Source organism: Salminus brasiliensis, chromosome 11 (assembly GCF_030463535.1).
Source record: "Salminus brasiliensis chromosome 11, fSalBra1.hap2, whole genome shotgun sequence".
NCBI lineage: Eukaryota > Metazoa > Chordata > Actinopteri > Characiformes > Bryconidae > Salminus > Salminus brasiliensis.
Window position 1 is genome coordinate 21612783 of NC_132888.1, and position 13438 is coordinate 21626220.

A 13438-nucleotide genomic window follows, 5' to 3' on the forward strand; every position below is an offset into this window, starting at 1 on the left:
TTTTGAGCATCTAAACATCTCTGTCGACAAAACAACACAAAAACAGTCCTTAAATTGCTCATGTGAACCTATCACCCCAGCAGGAGACACCAACAACTCTCAAAGTTTGATAAAGCAGCAAGTGCAACGGCCAAAACAGACCTAAATACACAGCAAAGCTGATTTTGAATGAAAGGGCAAACCTAGCTGTTTCCACATATTAATTAAAGTCACCCTCCAGTCATTAAAGTCAAATCTCCACCTCCGGTTTGAGTCACCTAAAGCGCAGTGTTCATGTGTACAAGAGACTTAAACGCAGCAAAAAAGCTGTTTTAATAAGTACATCTACCCTTATATCTATCAATCTGATGGTTTCCAGTCCCCACAGCACATTTTAAAAAATGCAGTTTAGGGGGCTGATGATGCATCATACGACGCAGCAAGAAGTGGGGAACATTTGGAAGGTTGCCATGTCATTATTAATCAGGGTGGAGTTACACACAGTAAAGAACTGGTCTTTCAACTACTTGGAGGTGTACTAGCCAGGCTTGGAGCAGCAAAAGTGAAATGTATCAGCATAAAATAGTTACTGTTGGCAAGTCATTTGTTTTAACCAAGTCCTGTTAAAATGTCTTAACATATCTAAAATACATGACATATATGACCTGAGGAGGCCCCTCGGCAAGTGAACCAAGTAAATGCAGTCGAAGGTTTCTCCAGGTCACATCCAGGGCTTTGCCAACAGAATTGTAATGCTATGTATGGCAATCACCATATAATATAATATTTAATATAATTCAATATGTTTTTTTTACACCATTAATTTACATACTAAATAGTGAGCTTGAAGATTAAGAAGCTAAAATAGACTGGAGAATCACTAGTGTGACTTAGACACTAACTTGCAATATGTTGGCAAAAGAAAATGCTGTATTATATGAATACATTCATTCAGAATAAACAGAGTAACAGTAGAAACTCATCTGGATAATATTTATTTGACTATTTATTTGAAAAACAGCCATCATGCTAGCTAGCAAATCACCTGAATGCTGTAAGCATTATTTTGAGGCAGTAGTCCAACTAAAGCTTCTGCTTTTTTTTTTGTGTTTATCAAATACATAATCACATATCACTTTAAACATCACTCAAAGATTATTATTATTATTATTTTTTAAATATAAGGTTGATTCTTATCTAGCATTGCTAGTATTATGCAGCCCGCTTCCTCTTTCAGGGAAGATTTGCTGTTGGCTCCTCTGTAAACCGGACCCGAGGTATGTGGGACATCCATACCGCCTCTGGGAATGCAGTAAAGACCTAGCTGAAAGGAGCTTGATTCTGTGCTTCAATTTCTCACTGCAAATGGACTGGCTATTCATGCAGCTACAACCTCTGATTCATTTTCTGGTTTAAATATCCACCCTGCATGCTCAAGCTTTTTTTCATAGCTCGATACTGTAGTGGAAAATCAGAGAAATCTAGAATTTTTGGCACAGCAGATGGGTAAGAGGAGCCTTGTGCTGTAGGAGGTCAGAATCCATGACCTGATACTATAAATCAACGTTAAGATTTCCTCAGAGAACTCCCTATGTGGCAGCCTCTGCAGAAACAGAGTACCAAATGAACTCAGCAAACCCTTCACGATCGTTTCACAAATCAAGCTAAGCTAAGGTTAGAATTTGGCAAAATTGGTTTACTGTTTAGGCGATCAATAAACAATATGCAAAATACATACAGACCAAGATGTATACTTCTTAAATGCAGTGTTTTAACCGTGGAGTTAAATACACTCTCAGCTTGGGCGTCTGACTCTCTTGCTCAGACATCACTCTTTAGTTTACGCTGACCACGGTCAGCTCAGCAGTGGAGGAACACTTTTAATTAAACTCTGACAAGGAAATGGCAGCGTGCTACATGAGAAATCTGAAATCTGGCTGACCTTCGATTGACACAAACACACAACACACAAAAAAAAATAAAAAATCATTAGGCTACTGTGTGACGATGTAAAAACAAGCTAGCATACTAGCTAAAAAAAAATAAAATCATGCTAATGCTGAAAATAGAAAAAAAATAAAAAATCACCTGAGTGCTAGGGAAAAAACGAAAAAACTAAAAAACTAGGTGGGGGAGGGGAAAATGCTGTATTAATACAATAGCATTAGACTATTGTGTAACTCTAAAAACAACCTAGCATACTAGCTAAATAAAAACAAATCATGCCAATGCTAAAGAAAAACAAATAACCTGCATGCTGTAAGCATTAAGCTATTTTATGATGGTGTAAAAAATAAAACAAGAAAAACTAGCCCACCAGTGAGCAAACTTAGCCTAGCTTGGCTAATGTGTTGTCCCGCTGCTGTAATTCTTTTCTCTGTTTATATTTGTATATTATGTTTCTTTTAGTACTTTTTCTTATATATTTGTGTATGTGTGAGTATCTGTATATAAGCTATAAGGGTTCTTATGAAGCTGCTTTTATGCACTGTTTAAATAGTAACTTTACACATGTTGAAAACATGTGTACGCAAATAAGCAGATGAGCCAACTGCTGCCCTATAAATTGGTATTTGCAGGCAACCGTATTTGGGCACATTTTCTCAAAGGCTGGCTACGTTAAGAACAAGACCAGAGGTTCCCATTTACCTGAAACCGTGGACAAACCCGCACACAGTGTGGGTAGCAATAGTGTAGGTAGGCCTGATTAATTTATCTGTTTATTTAAAAGACTTTAAAAGACTGTCAAGAAATTGCATGTTTATTAAGATGTGCTGTGCTGCTGTTATTAACCGCCCCCCTTCCCACCCACCCCCCGAGGTTAGGCTTTGAATATTCACCACAGATTACTACAATGGTACTCATGGTATTCGGGACAGCCCTACCAATTTCTTCCATAATCTACAGCCCAGCAAATGAACCCAAAGTGAAGACAGCTGCATTAAGGACAACCTGCAGGACAGAACACAAAAGGACAACATTGTTGACAACTGTTGAGAGCGAGTGCCTCTCTGTGGAGTGGCTTTACGGCTTCACAGTTATCAGACACACAGCTAAGGAAAGACACTGTGCTCATGCAGAAAAGTGAGATTAGATCTGCAAATGGACGACATAGACCAAAGGATGGTGGCTTTCATCTTTAGAGGATGGCAGGATACTGCTGATATCTGATCCACAATGGTTTTAATATTCTATTGTAGGGCTGCTGAAAGCAATCTAGGGGCAACAAAGCAGGAGAAGACATTTTAGGGAGCCACACCCTCTGATATGTCAGCCGAACAGCTATGCGAGTAATCATGTGTGAACAAATCACAAAGCAGATAAAACTGGATCTGGAAGCAGGTGAAGCAGAGAGGACTTTAAATTGGGTTTTGGCTACTAAGTGATATGAATCAAATACGAACACAGATCAGTTACAATGGCAACGGTCAAGGGGAGGATCTACATATTAGTCAGCGAGTGAACGGTCAGTTAATGAAGCTTGATGTGTTGGAATCAGTAAAAATCTGAGCAATCAAGAGACAAACTGTGATGTCTAGACGACTGGACAGGGTCAGAGCATCTCCAAAGCATCAGGCAGGACTTGTGGGGTATTCCTGGAATGCAATGGTTGGAACCTCAAAAGGGGTCCAGGAAGAACAACCAGCGACCGGGTCATGAGCACCCAAAGCTCATTGATGTGATCTTTAGAGGCTTCTCACTCTCAACTTATAGGACTTAAAGGATCTACTGCTAACATTATGGTGTAGAACACCTCCAGAGGTATTATGAAGTCCCGGTCGGAAATGTTTTTAATGTTATGGCTGATGGGTGTATATGAGTCAAGACACTCCTGACTGAACAAACGGAATTTTTTTATCAAAATTATGCAGGCCAGTGTTTCATCATGGAACATACTTGTTGCATCAAACTTCCATACACATTTACACCACTCAGGGGTGGCAACGCACATGAACACATGCCGCCGAATTGAAATACTATCCTGCCAAGTCCATTTATACTTAATAAATCTGTCAATTTTCCAATTATTAAAAATCTTTTTTTTAAACATTTAGGTTTAAAATTGTATGTTTTTATGGGTGATGAGGCAGAGGTGATTTGAATTTTGGAGGGATGCAATGCATTGTGAACACTTCTGGCCCAAACACCAGCTAGTGTTCGTTTCGGCTCAACTTTTCACCGCACCACGTCCTCCGGACTCGACATACTGGACCCTTCATGCACCACACGGCTGCAATTGATGCAACCGATGCTACCAATTGAAAACAAATGGGCTATGTTAGAGCGTTGACGCGCAGGAACAGCGTAAAAATCGCTGCCATTGCACCCTGTGGTAAACACAGAGTTTACTGTGCAGCCTAAAGAACCAGACGCAAAGTGGATTTTTCCCCTTGTATATCAAGGTTATCCATTAAGTGCAGTTCATGTATTTTATTACAAAACTATTCATATTTCCATCAAATTACAGAACTGGAGCTCAGCTCTGTTTGCCCTGTTCACCGCCGTAATGAACCTGACACTACCACAGTCCAGATTAAAGAAGAAAATATAATACTTTCAAAAAAAACATTTTTGAAACCGTATTTGGACTTGGTCCAGACCACAAAATACATGTGGCGAGAGTGGGAACCACTATTTAGATCACACTGGCCACTTTACACCAACATCAGACTTACAGAGTGTCTGATAGCATGACCAACAGCACATGACATGCTAAATAATAGTACGACTGACTAGCTAGATGCCCGACAGCTCGCAGCTACTCCATGTAAACCGAAAGGTCCTGTAAAAAGGGTCTCTTCCAACCAATCTGTCAATCGCTTCATTCCTAAGTGTAACTCTGCCTTCTTACAACAGAGAGTAATATAAAAAAATGAAATAAAAAAAAAAACAACTGAATTTTAGGGGGAAACAAAATGTGCCAATATTAGCTGAGGAAAAACTAACTGTTGGAATTAGACACTGAAAAGACAGAGATGGGCTGCACTAAAACATATGGGGATGGGCGGAGCTACAAATCATTCTGCATTCTGCAACCAATGGTGGATTCACTTGTGAGATGGTGCGCTGTTCCTAGTAAAAACATTTATCAGATCTATCTTAGAACTGTCACAGAAATATGGTTGACATGCTGGTAAAACTGATAGTTACAGCTGTGGAACAAACCCAATCAGCCCAGTGACTAGGAAAGCAGATTAGCACATCCCAGTTCGCATCGACAGGGCAAAGCTCTGGCATATCTTGGTTATTTATTGGCATTAATGGAATGCTATTGGGGCAGCACAGTTTGTCAAAGTATGCTGATTGCCTACAAGAGAAAGATTAACCTAGAAAGAAAGTAAAAAAAATGGATTTGGGTATACTGGGGCTTTAAGTATGCACACAAAAGTACTGGAAAATCAGTGTATAGAAGAAATAGTAACCATTCACAAAGGTAAAGTGGATAATAGTAAGAGTAGCCCAATATGATTTCATTTATACAGCATTATACAGCATCAGTGCTGGACAAGGACACAGCACTGCATTAGTGGCATTTGTATTTTATATGCCAATAAGAGCTGAGCAAATTTCACATATAACACACACACCTTCTGCATCTTGGTCATTCGAAAACTGAAGAGCCCGTTATGGACCTTTCTGCAAGCAGCAGCAGTGTGTACGGTGTGTGTGCGCTCCAGTGTAGGCCGCAGCTCCTCACTGCAGCATGTCACACTAAGGACTGTGAATCGGTCACGGGAGGAGTGAGCAGTTTGCTGCAGTACTGCTCGAACACACACACCTGCACATGTGCACACATGCGCATATGAGTGACCTTGAAACTGAGAGGGCTTGTGGAGCTTTGCGTCAAAAACTATGTTTACAACAGAAACTACAGTTGAAGATCAGTAAGAGGAGAGATCCTCTTTTGTGGCAACATTACTGCACTGTGAGCTACAGCATGAATACCAGAATAACACCCAAATCAATGCGCTCTAGAATACGCAGACCAACTGAGAAGCTCACAGTCAATATAGATAACCACTGCTCTCTGCTGGAGGCCAAAAGGAACTGCAGAAAGGTTTGCCGGAAGGCTGTGTGCATCAAAGACAAGATGCACTGAAAGGGGTTTCCATTTAACCTGATGGATGGTACGTCACACCAACGAGCCAGAAGGAACGGACAGAGCTAGCTTGTAATTCCAAATGAGGCGCTTAATTCAATGAATTGGATGAGCAATGAGAACACTGACACTCTGCATCTCCTATGAACCACAGCCAAGAGCACAATTAAGCTGTTTACCACAATCAGGAGAACACCTTAAGCAGCACGGCATCTGCGTCCTTCAGTACTCACCTGAACTGAGCCAAAGTCCACGTTCTCATAGTGGAAGTGGGCACACTCCGCCAGACGAGGAAAATGGCCTTTACCGAGGGTCAGCCTGTAAGATAGCACAACTCATCAGTATGCAGCTGGGGCTCGGAGTGAGTGGATGAGTGAATAAGTGAGCGGAATGAGACATAGAATGCAGCTGAATGAGGCAGAATAAGAGAGGATGAGGCAGAATGAGAGAGCGAATAAGGCAAAATGAGAAGGGGATAGCGGGAATGAGACAAAATGAAAAGAGGATGAGGTGAGAATGAGGTGAGATGAGAGAAATGAGGCAAAATGAGACAGGGATAGAGAGAATAAGGTGGAATGAGAGGGAGGAAGAGAGAGAGAATGAGGCAGAATGAGAAAGAGAGAGAGAGAGAGAATGAAAATGAATGAGAGAAAAAAGAAGGAAACTATAGCGTGAAAGAGAGGGGGAGAGCAAAACAGTAAAAAAAATCAAGGTGTGAGAGAGGGGGGGGTGGGAGAGAAGCGAGGAGAGAAAAAGGTCATAAGACACAACCGAATCCTATAAGTGCTCTGTTCTGAGGGGAGGGGCACTTACTTTTTCACATTCTTGACCTTCATGCTGGCAGTGCTGGTGCATGAGCGAAGAGACGACTCAGCAGGCAGCTCAGGGACTACATCTGCGCTCCTCGCCTGCATACATACACACACAAACACACACGCACACACACATCTTATACAGCAGTCTATATGCGGGCGGTGAGCTACAGCAGTCTGGAGCATGCGCAGTAAAATCTGACCATAAGAGCGATGGCGTCCTCCCAGCCTGCTCTCTCCGCTGACTGCGGCCTCCTCTCCACCTCCAGCGGGTGGGGGCTGGGCAGGCACACTCTGACACACAGATACAGAGGGTTAGCATTTGAAGAAAATGATAATTCAATAATTGGGGGTTCAGTTCAGGTCTGAGGGGTACAGATTTCATGTATTTATTAATATATGCATAGATTAATTACTATTGTCATTATTAGCCAAATTACACAATTACACGTTCAGCAGAAAAAGGAGTCAAATCAAAGAGAGGACATGCCTTCATATGCTTTATTTTACCTTTACTGAGTAATACTCCTTACTGAAAGGTGTCGGTTACCTGTACTGGATAACAGACCAAGCATTTACCATTTTGCAACATAAACTTCACATGGACGTCTAGAACCTGCTAGCACATGGTATATTTAGAACAGAGATATGCCAAATGTTATGGCCTGGCCAATGTGCTGCTGGTCCAACACATGTCCCCCAAAAAAACTCATTCTACAAGACCACTAAAGGTATACTGTGGTATCTGGAACCAGAAGATCCATCCATCCACTAAGTCTTGAAGATTAGGAGGTGGAGCTGTTGTTAACATCCTACATGGTGTAGGTTATATTGAGATCTAGAAGTCAGATTTCTGAACTGTGTGCAGTGGGAACACCACTGCCATGAAGGGGTGTAGTGTATCTCTTTCTCTGCATACTTTGTTAGCCTCCTTTTACCCTGTTCTCCAATACTCAGGACCCCACAGGACTGACCACCACAGAGCAGGTATTATTTGGGAGGCAGGTCATTCTCAGCACTGCAGTGACACTGACATGGTGGGGGTGTGTTAGCAGTGTGTGCTGCGCTTGTACGACACGATCAGACACAGCAGTGCTGCTGGAGTGTTTAAACCCCTCAGCTTTACTGCTGGACTGAGAATAGTCCACCAACCAGCGTCCTGTGACCACTGATGAAGGATTAGGGGGAAAAAATGTGCAGCAAAAGATGAACCATCTCTGTATTTATTTCTACTGGGTGGACAAACTAGGTAGGAGTGGACAGTGAGTGGACACTGTTTTTAAACTGGGTTAAAATCTGATCCATAATTACCTGCTCTGTGGTGGTCAGCGCTGTGGGGTCCGGACTATTGGAAAACTGGATGAAAGAAGGCTGACAAAGTATGCAGAGAAACAGATGGACTACAGTCTGGAATTATGGAACTACAAAGTGCTCCTTTATGGCAAGTGGAGTCGATTTAAAGGTCAGTGAGTAGTTGGTGTTAATGTTATGGCCAATCAATATATAATAAATAAAAACTGTAAATACCAACTTCCTAATCCTTCCTAATAAACAGCTCAGAGAAGCTCAGAGTGCTAGAGTCAGTCTATTGAACTTCTGACCTGAGAGTGAGGCAATTCTCAAACAAGTCACAGGTTAACACCGGGTGGGTTAAACATACACACGTGTCTAAAGGACACTAGGCTCATGTGCTTCATGTGCCAGTTCTGCCCATTTCTAAAGGATATTATAGTACATTGGTCTGACTACATTTACCATTGGTGTGATAAACTACTTTACAGTGTGTTACAGTATAGATTTCTGAGTGTATCTCGGATATCAACAGTAAGGCACTAAGCACCTGCATGTTTCATTACAGAGAAAGCACAATTAGTCCTGGTTAACTGGATTTGGCGCAGTGCAGTGTGTGGGGAAAAAAAAAGATTCACAATCATTACATACTGTATATTGTTGCTGCCATGTGAAATCCTTGTATCTCCACATCTCCAAGTTTTTCACTTTTCAAACATGATGTAAATCTGGCAGTTAATCTTTAAATGGTTTCAAATGTAATGGTGAACAGACCAATAGAAATGCTCAAAAATTACATAGAATAAAATCTACGATAATACACAATTTACATTAGGAAGGATTCTCTTGGAATATATATATATATATATATATATATATATATATATATATATATATATATATATATATATATATATATATATATATATATATAAGAGAAGTAAAAAATTATGATGAATATAATAATATATAATATATATATTAAATGAATGTAAGTTATTCATTACACTAGAAGTTTGGTGCGGTTACTTTACTCACTTTGGTGTGATGTTGTTAGCTGTGAGTTTCTTCCAGTGGTGTGGTGGAGTGTCTGAGCATGAGAGTCTTCTTTTATGTGGCTTTAAAGTGCTTCAATTTAAAACATCTCTTAGTAGAAAAAAAATGTTGGACCCGGTTTCAACATCAGTATCAATAACAGAGAAAGTAGTGTTACAATGCACGATATGAAACATTACTATGGCAAAAGAAGATGCCAACCTGCTGCTAGATCATTCAAACAAAGTGTGTTAGCATGAAACATTTGTTACTTTCTGCAGCTCTAAATGAAATATAAATAAACAATATTTTACACCAAGTCATTTTGCATCATTCCTACTGGTTCCATTAATCATTACATCCACACAATGAAGGAAGTAACCTATAACATGACAGACTGCAAAGCTGCAGCATTATTCTACACATAGTCGCAAAAGGACGCAGTGAGGTGAAGGCAAGGCACACTGGACCTGCCTGATCTGACCACATGCACCCAACAAGCAAGCTATTGTCCACTTTAGTGGCGAACAAAGACGTGACTTCAGTGAGTCAGTCACAAACGAAATCTGAAGTAAAGAACTGGCCTGAATTACTGGAATAATACCCTGAAACTGGAGTAGCCGTGCAGGGCAGGGAACTCGGGTGACTCAGTGTAGCAGTGGGGACAGCGGAGCCTTTTATTGCACCTAAAAAAGGTGGGTTTTAGCGGCCCGTCTGCTGCACTGAGGACAATATGAACTGGGGAAAGCCTCTGGCCCCCAGAGATGTGGGCAAGCACTAGGATTAGTGAGATCTGAGAACCTTTATGATGGAAATGGGCCTGAGTGCAGCAACTGCAAATGCATTCTGATGCAGGAGAACCTAACGATACTGTAAAAGATACCAACAAATTTATGTTACTGACAACAACAGGCCATTCAGACAGAAGTCTAGAAAGTACTGCATATTGTGTGCAGCACTGCAAAACCTCATATCTCCAAAACGACAACTACAGAAGAAGGAAAAAGCCTTCTTAACTTTCAATGGGAGTCAAACTAAAAAGATTTGATTCCAAGTCACTTTTGGAGCGTTTCTATTGGTTCGCTCATCATGAAAGTCTGACACAATATAAAGAACAGCTGCCAGATTCCTAGTATCAAAAAAAAAGGGACAAATGGCAAAAATGGAGATACCAGGTTCTTGAGTGACAGAGATTATGTACCACAACAATTAATTAATAGAGCTTGTGTATCTGTCACATAACACCGCCGATAAGAAAATACTCAAGTTATATACTAAGGAAAACTAATTAAGTAAAGCATATTGGTAAGCAATAAATAAAGTCCATTAGGAACAGTAATGTATGTAATCTTATCTTAATCTTATGTAAAGGATGCTGGAGCCCTACTCTACCATCAGCTGTATATATGCAGCACTTTACAGCGCTCAAGCTGCATACAAATGACCTGTTGTATTGCTACGGAAGTCTCATCTTTCTAGTCCGTGGGCAAACCTTCCAGGGAACTGCTGCAGCGCAACTGAAATAGGCCAAAGCGAACAGAAGAGGCAATCAATCATCTGAACAGGGAAAATGCTTGTCCAAACATAACCATGGCGTTCTACATACATTGCCCTCCAGAAGACGATCGTTCTGAGTCTTGCAACATGTACAGAGGTTCAAGCCAGCCATTTAAAAGTCTCTGACATATACACACATACACACGTACGTACGTACATACACACACACACACACCCTGTACACATTCAACAGCATGACTAATCATAATCCTCCGCTACAGCGAATGTGAAAGCGATGGGAGAGGAGCGACAGACGTTTGCAGTAGGCAGGCTGAGACTCACCCTTGGAGTGGATCATGACTGGCTGCGTCTCCCAGAGGTGCTGGAGCTGAGCTGTGTGGCGCTGCAGCAGTCTCGCTGCCTGCCTCCATGATACTGACTCACTGCAACAGCTGCCCGTCTGCAAGGGGAGGGAGGAAAAGAGATTGGTCCTCTGTTCAGAATAAAGCTTCAACCTTGGCTAGCAGAAGGGCTAGACGTTAACCCACGCCGAGCTGTGGTGCGCGGCAAGTATGCTAGAACAGTAATGTAAAGTGGATGTAAAACTGGTAATCGAACATTCTACTGATTATTCGGACGATTAATCGGCAACATTTTTGTAAAAGGCAAACCATTAAAAATGGACAATAACAAACCATGTATAGTCTTTCAAAAAATAAAATAAATAAATAAATAAATACAAATTGGTCAATTAATGGAGCAATTGATAATCAGGAGATAATCGAATGCTCGATTAATCAACCCAATCATTATCAGACAACTACGATTATGTGATTCAATCAAGGAAGCAATAAAGTAAGCAATCTAACTAAGCAATTAATCAATTGGTTATATTAGTGATAAAGTAATCTACTGAATATTGGACATAATTGCAATTATAAAAATAACAAATTCATAACTTTTTGAAGATTATTTAAAACAAATACTTTAAAAAAAGCCAAATAAAAACCTTTGGACAAAGTGCATCAGTGTTTTGTACTGTAATACAGCCCAGGAGGAGAATTTAATATATCTACTAAAGTACAGTATGGACATACATTAACAATACATCATATCATACTACTGTACTGTCCCATACAAGCCCTAAACCACTAAGACCACAATGAGAACAAACCAACCCTCCTCCAAAAATATCACTTCCACTTCACCTCCAAAACTGACAGAGGAAAAGCGCATTCATGATAAGAACATAGTGATTTACGTAGATTAGCTTGTGGCTAGTGCTAGATTGTAAAATACTGGACTCAGGAGCAATCCTTGTTTTTGCTTTATTGACAAATGTACAAAATTGAGAAACCTACAGATCAATCAACATGGCCGACTATTTTTTGAGGATTCATCAAGACGACTAGCATTATGCTAAGGGATGGGGGAGAGGGAGGGCCAGAGAATGAGCCCAATTATGCTTTCTGGACTTAAAAGACAGCCTCAAGTGCATACACGTGTGAATATACACCAATCAGCCATAACATTAGCACCACTGACAGGTGAAGTGTAAAACAGTGAGTATCTTCATCCACAGGGGCATCTGTGAAGGGGTGGGATATTTTAGGTCCAAAAGGTGGGTCGTGTGGGATGAGTCTTTGGGGTGTTGTGAGTTTTTTCTGGTATGCAGAGGTCAGTACCTACCAAAAGTGGTCCAAGGAAGGACAACCGACAGGTTCATGGGCAGCTAAGGCTCACTGACGTCTTGGTGCCAGATACCACAGGACACCTTCAGGCATCTTGGGGAGTTCTCGCTTCGAATGTTGAGCTCTGACGTGGCAGCACAAAGGTATCAACTCAATATTAGGAAGGTGGTACTAACATTATGGCTGGTCATGTAAATGCAGTACTCAGTATGCAGCACATACATGTTTGTATATGGTACATTACACTACCAAATCCATACATACAACCACGATTACAAATTTCCTATCAATCCATATGTTCAGCTCAAATAACATTAGTTTCCCAAGGAACTTCTATATAGTCCTCCATCTGCATGGGAAAGCACCAACACAAGCACAACAGTCATTATTTTAATGGTCACTACTTGGATTAAGCTACAATTACCCTTAATAGGGCAAGAATTTGCTAATACTAAAGGACCTGCATACATGTAGTAGGTGTAACAGCAAAATATGAGTCTTTAACAAACAGATACGTGTTTTGCTGACTAAGATCATCTGAAACCTTGACTCAGCAGAGTTTACCTTTATCTGACAGGACAGACTTAAAATACATGCAGGCTAAATGTATCCATCCCAGAGTGTGTACCTCCAATAAAAGCACTTACTGAGAGCCGGTGTTCTGTCCTTTTCACCTAAACCTATGACTATGTAGGGCAAACTGAACTAACAAACATTGCCTAAGGGGTGGGCCATATGGCATAAATACAATAATAACCATAACTGAAGCAAGTTTCATGATACCCAATATGGCACGATCTGATGAGGTGCAATGGTCAGAAAAAGAATCAGCGGTGGCACACTGAAAAATACTATCTAATACTAGGGCTGGGCAATATGATAAAAATGTTATTAAAATCTGGTATAAAAATATGCAATATTCATCATGATATTTTATTAAACAACTGGCCAGTGTTCTGTAAGCACTAAGGATCAGTAAAGGTGTAAATTGATCAAAATGGTTCAGGATATAATAACTGATGTTATATTACCCA

General features: G+C 40.6%; 1 protein-coding gene across 4 annotated transcripts in view; it reads right to left on the bottom strand.

Annotated features, from left to right (window-relative positions):
* Positions 1–13438, bottom strand: part of arhgap32a (Rho GTPase activating protein 32a) — a 33665-nt gene that overhangs the window by 18869 nt on the left and 1358 nt on the right. For 3 of the 4 annotated variants that reach the window (XM_072692157.1, XM_072692161.1, XM_072692160.1), the window contains exons 2-5: positions 11056–11173; positions 7095–7185; positions 6893–6987; positions 6313–6397 (exon numbers count right to left, since the gene is read on the bottom strand). In XM_072692157.1, the coding sequence (XP_072548258.1) occupies positions 6313–6397; positions 6893–6987; positions 7095–7185; positions 11056–11144 (360 nt within the window). In that variant the 5' untranslated portion in view covers positions 11145–11173. Of the gene's footprint in view, positions 1–6312; positions 6398–6892; positions 6988–7094; positions 7186–11055; positions 11174–12402; positions 12424–13438 lie in introns of those variants that run through there. The other variant, XM_072692159.1, reaches the window with a different exon arrangement.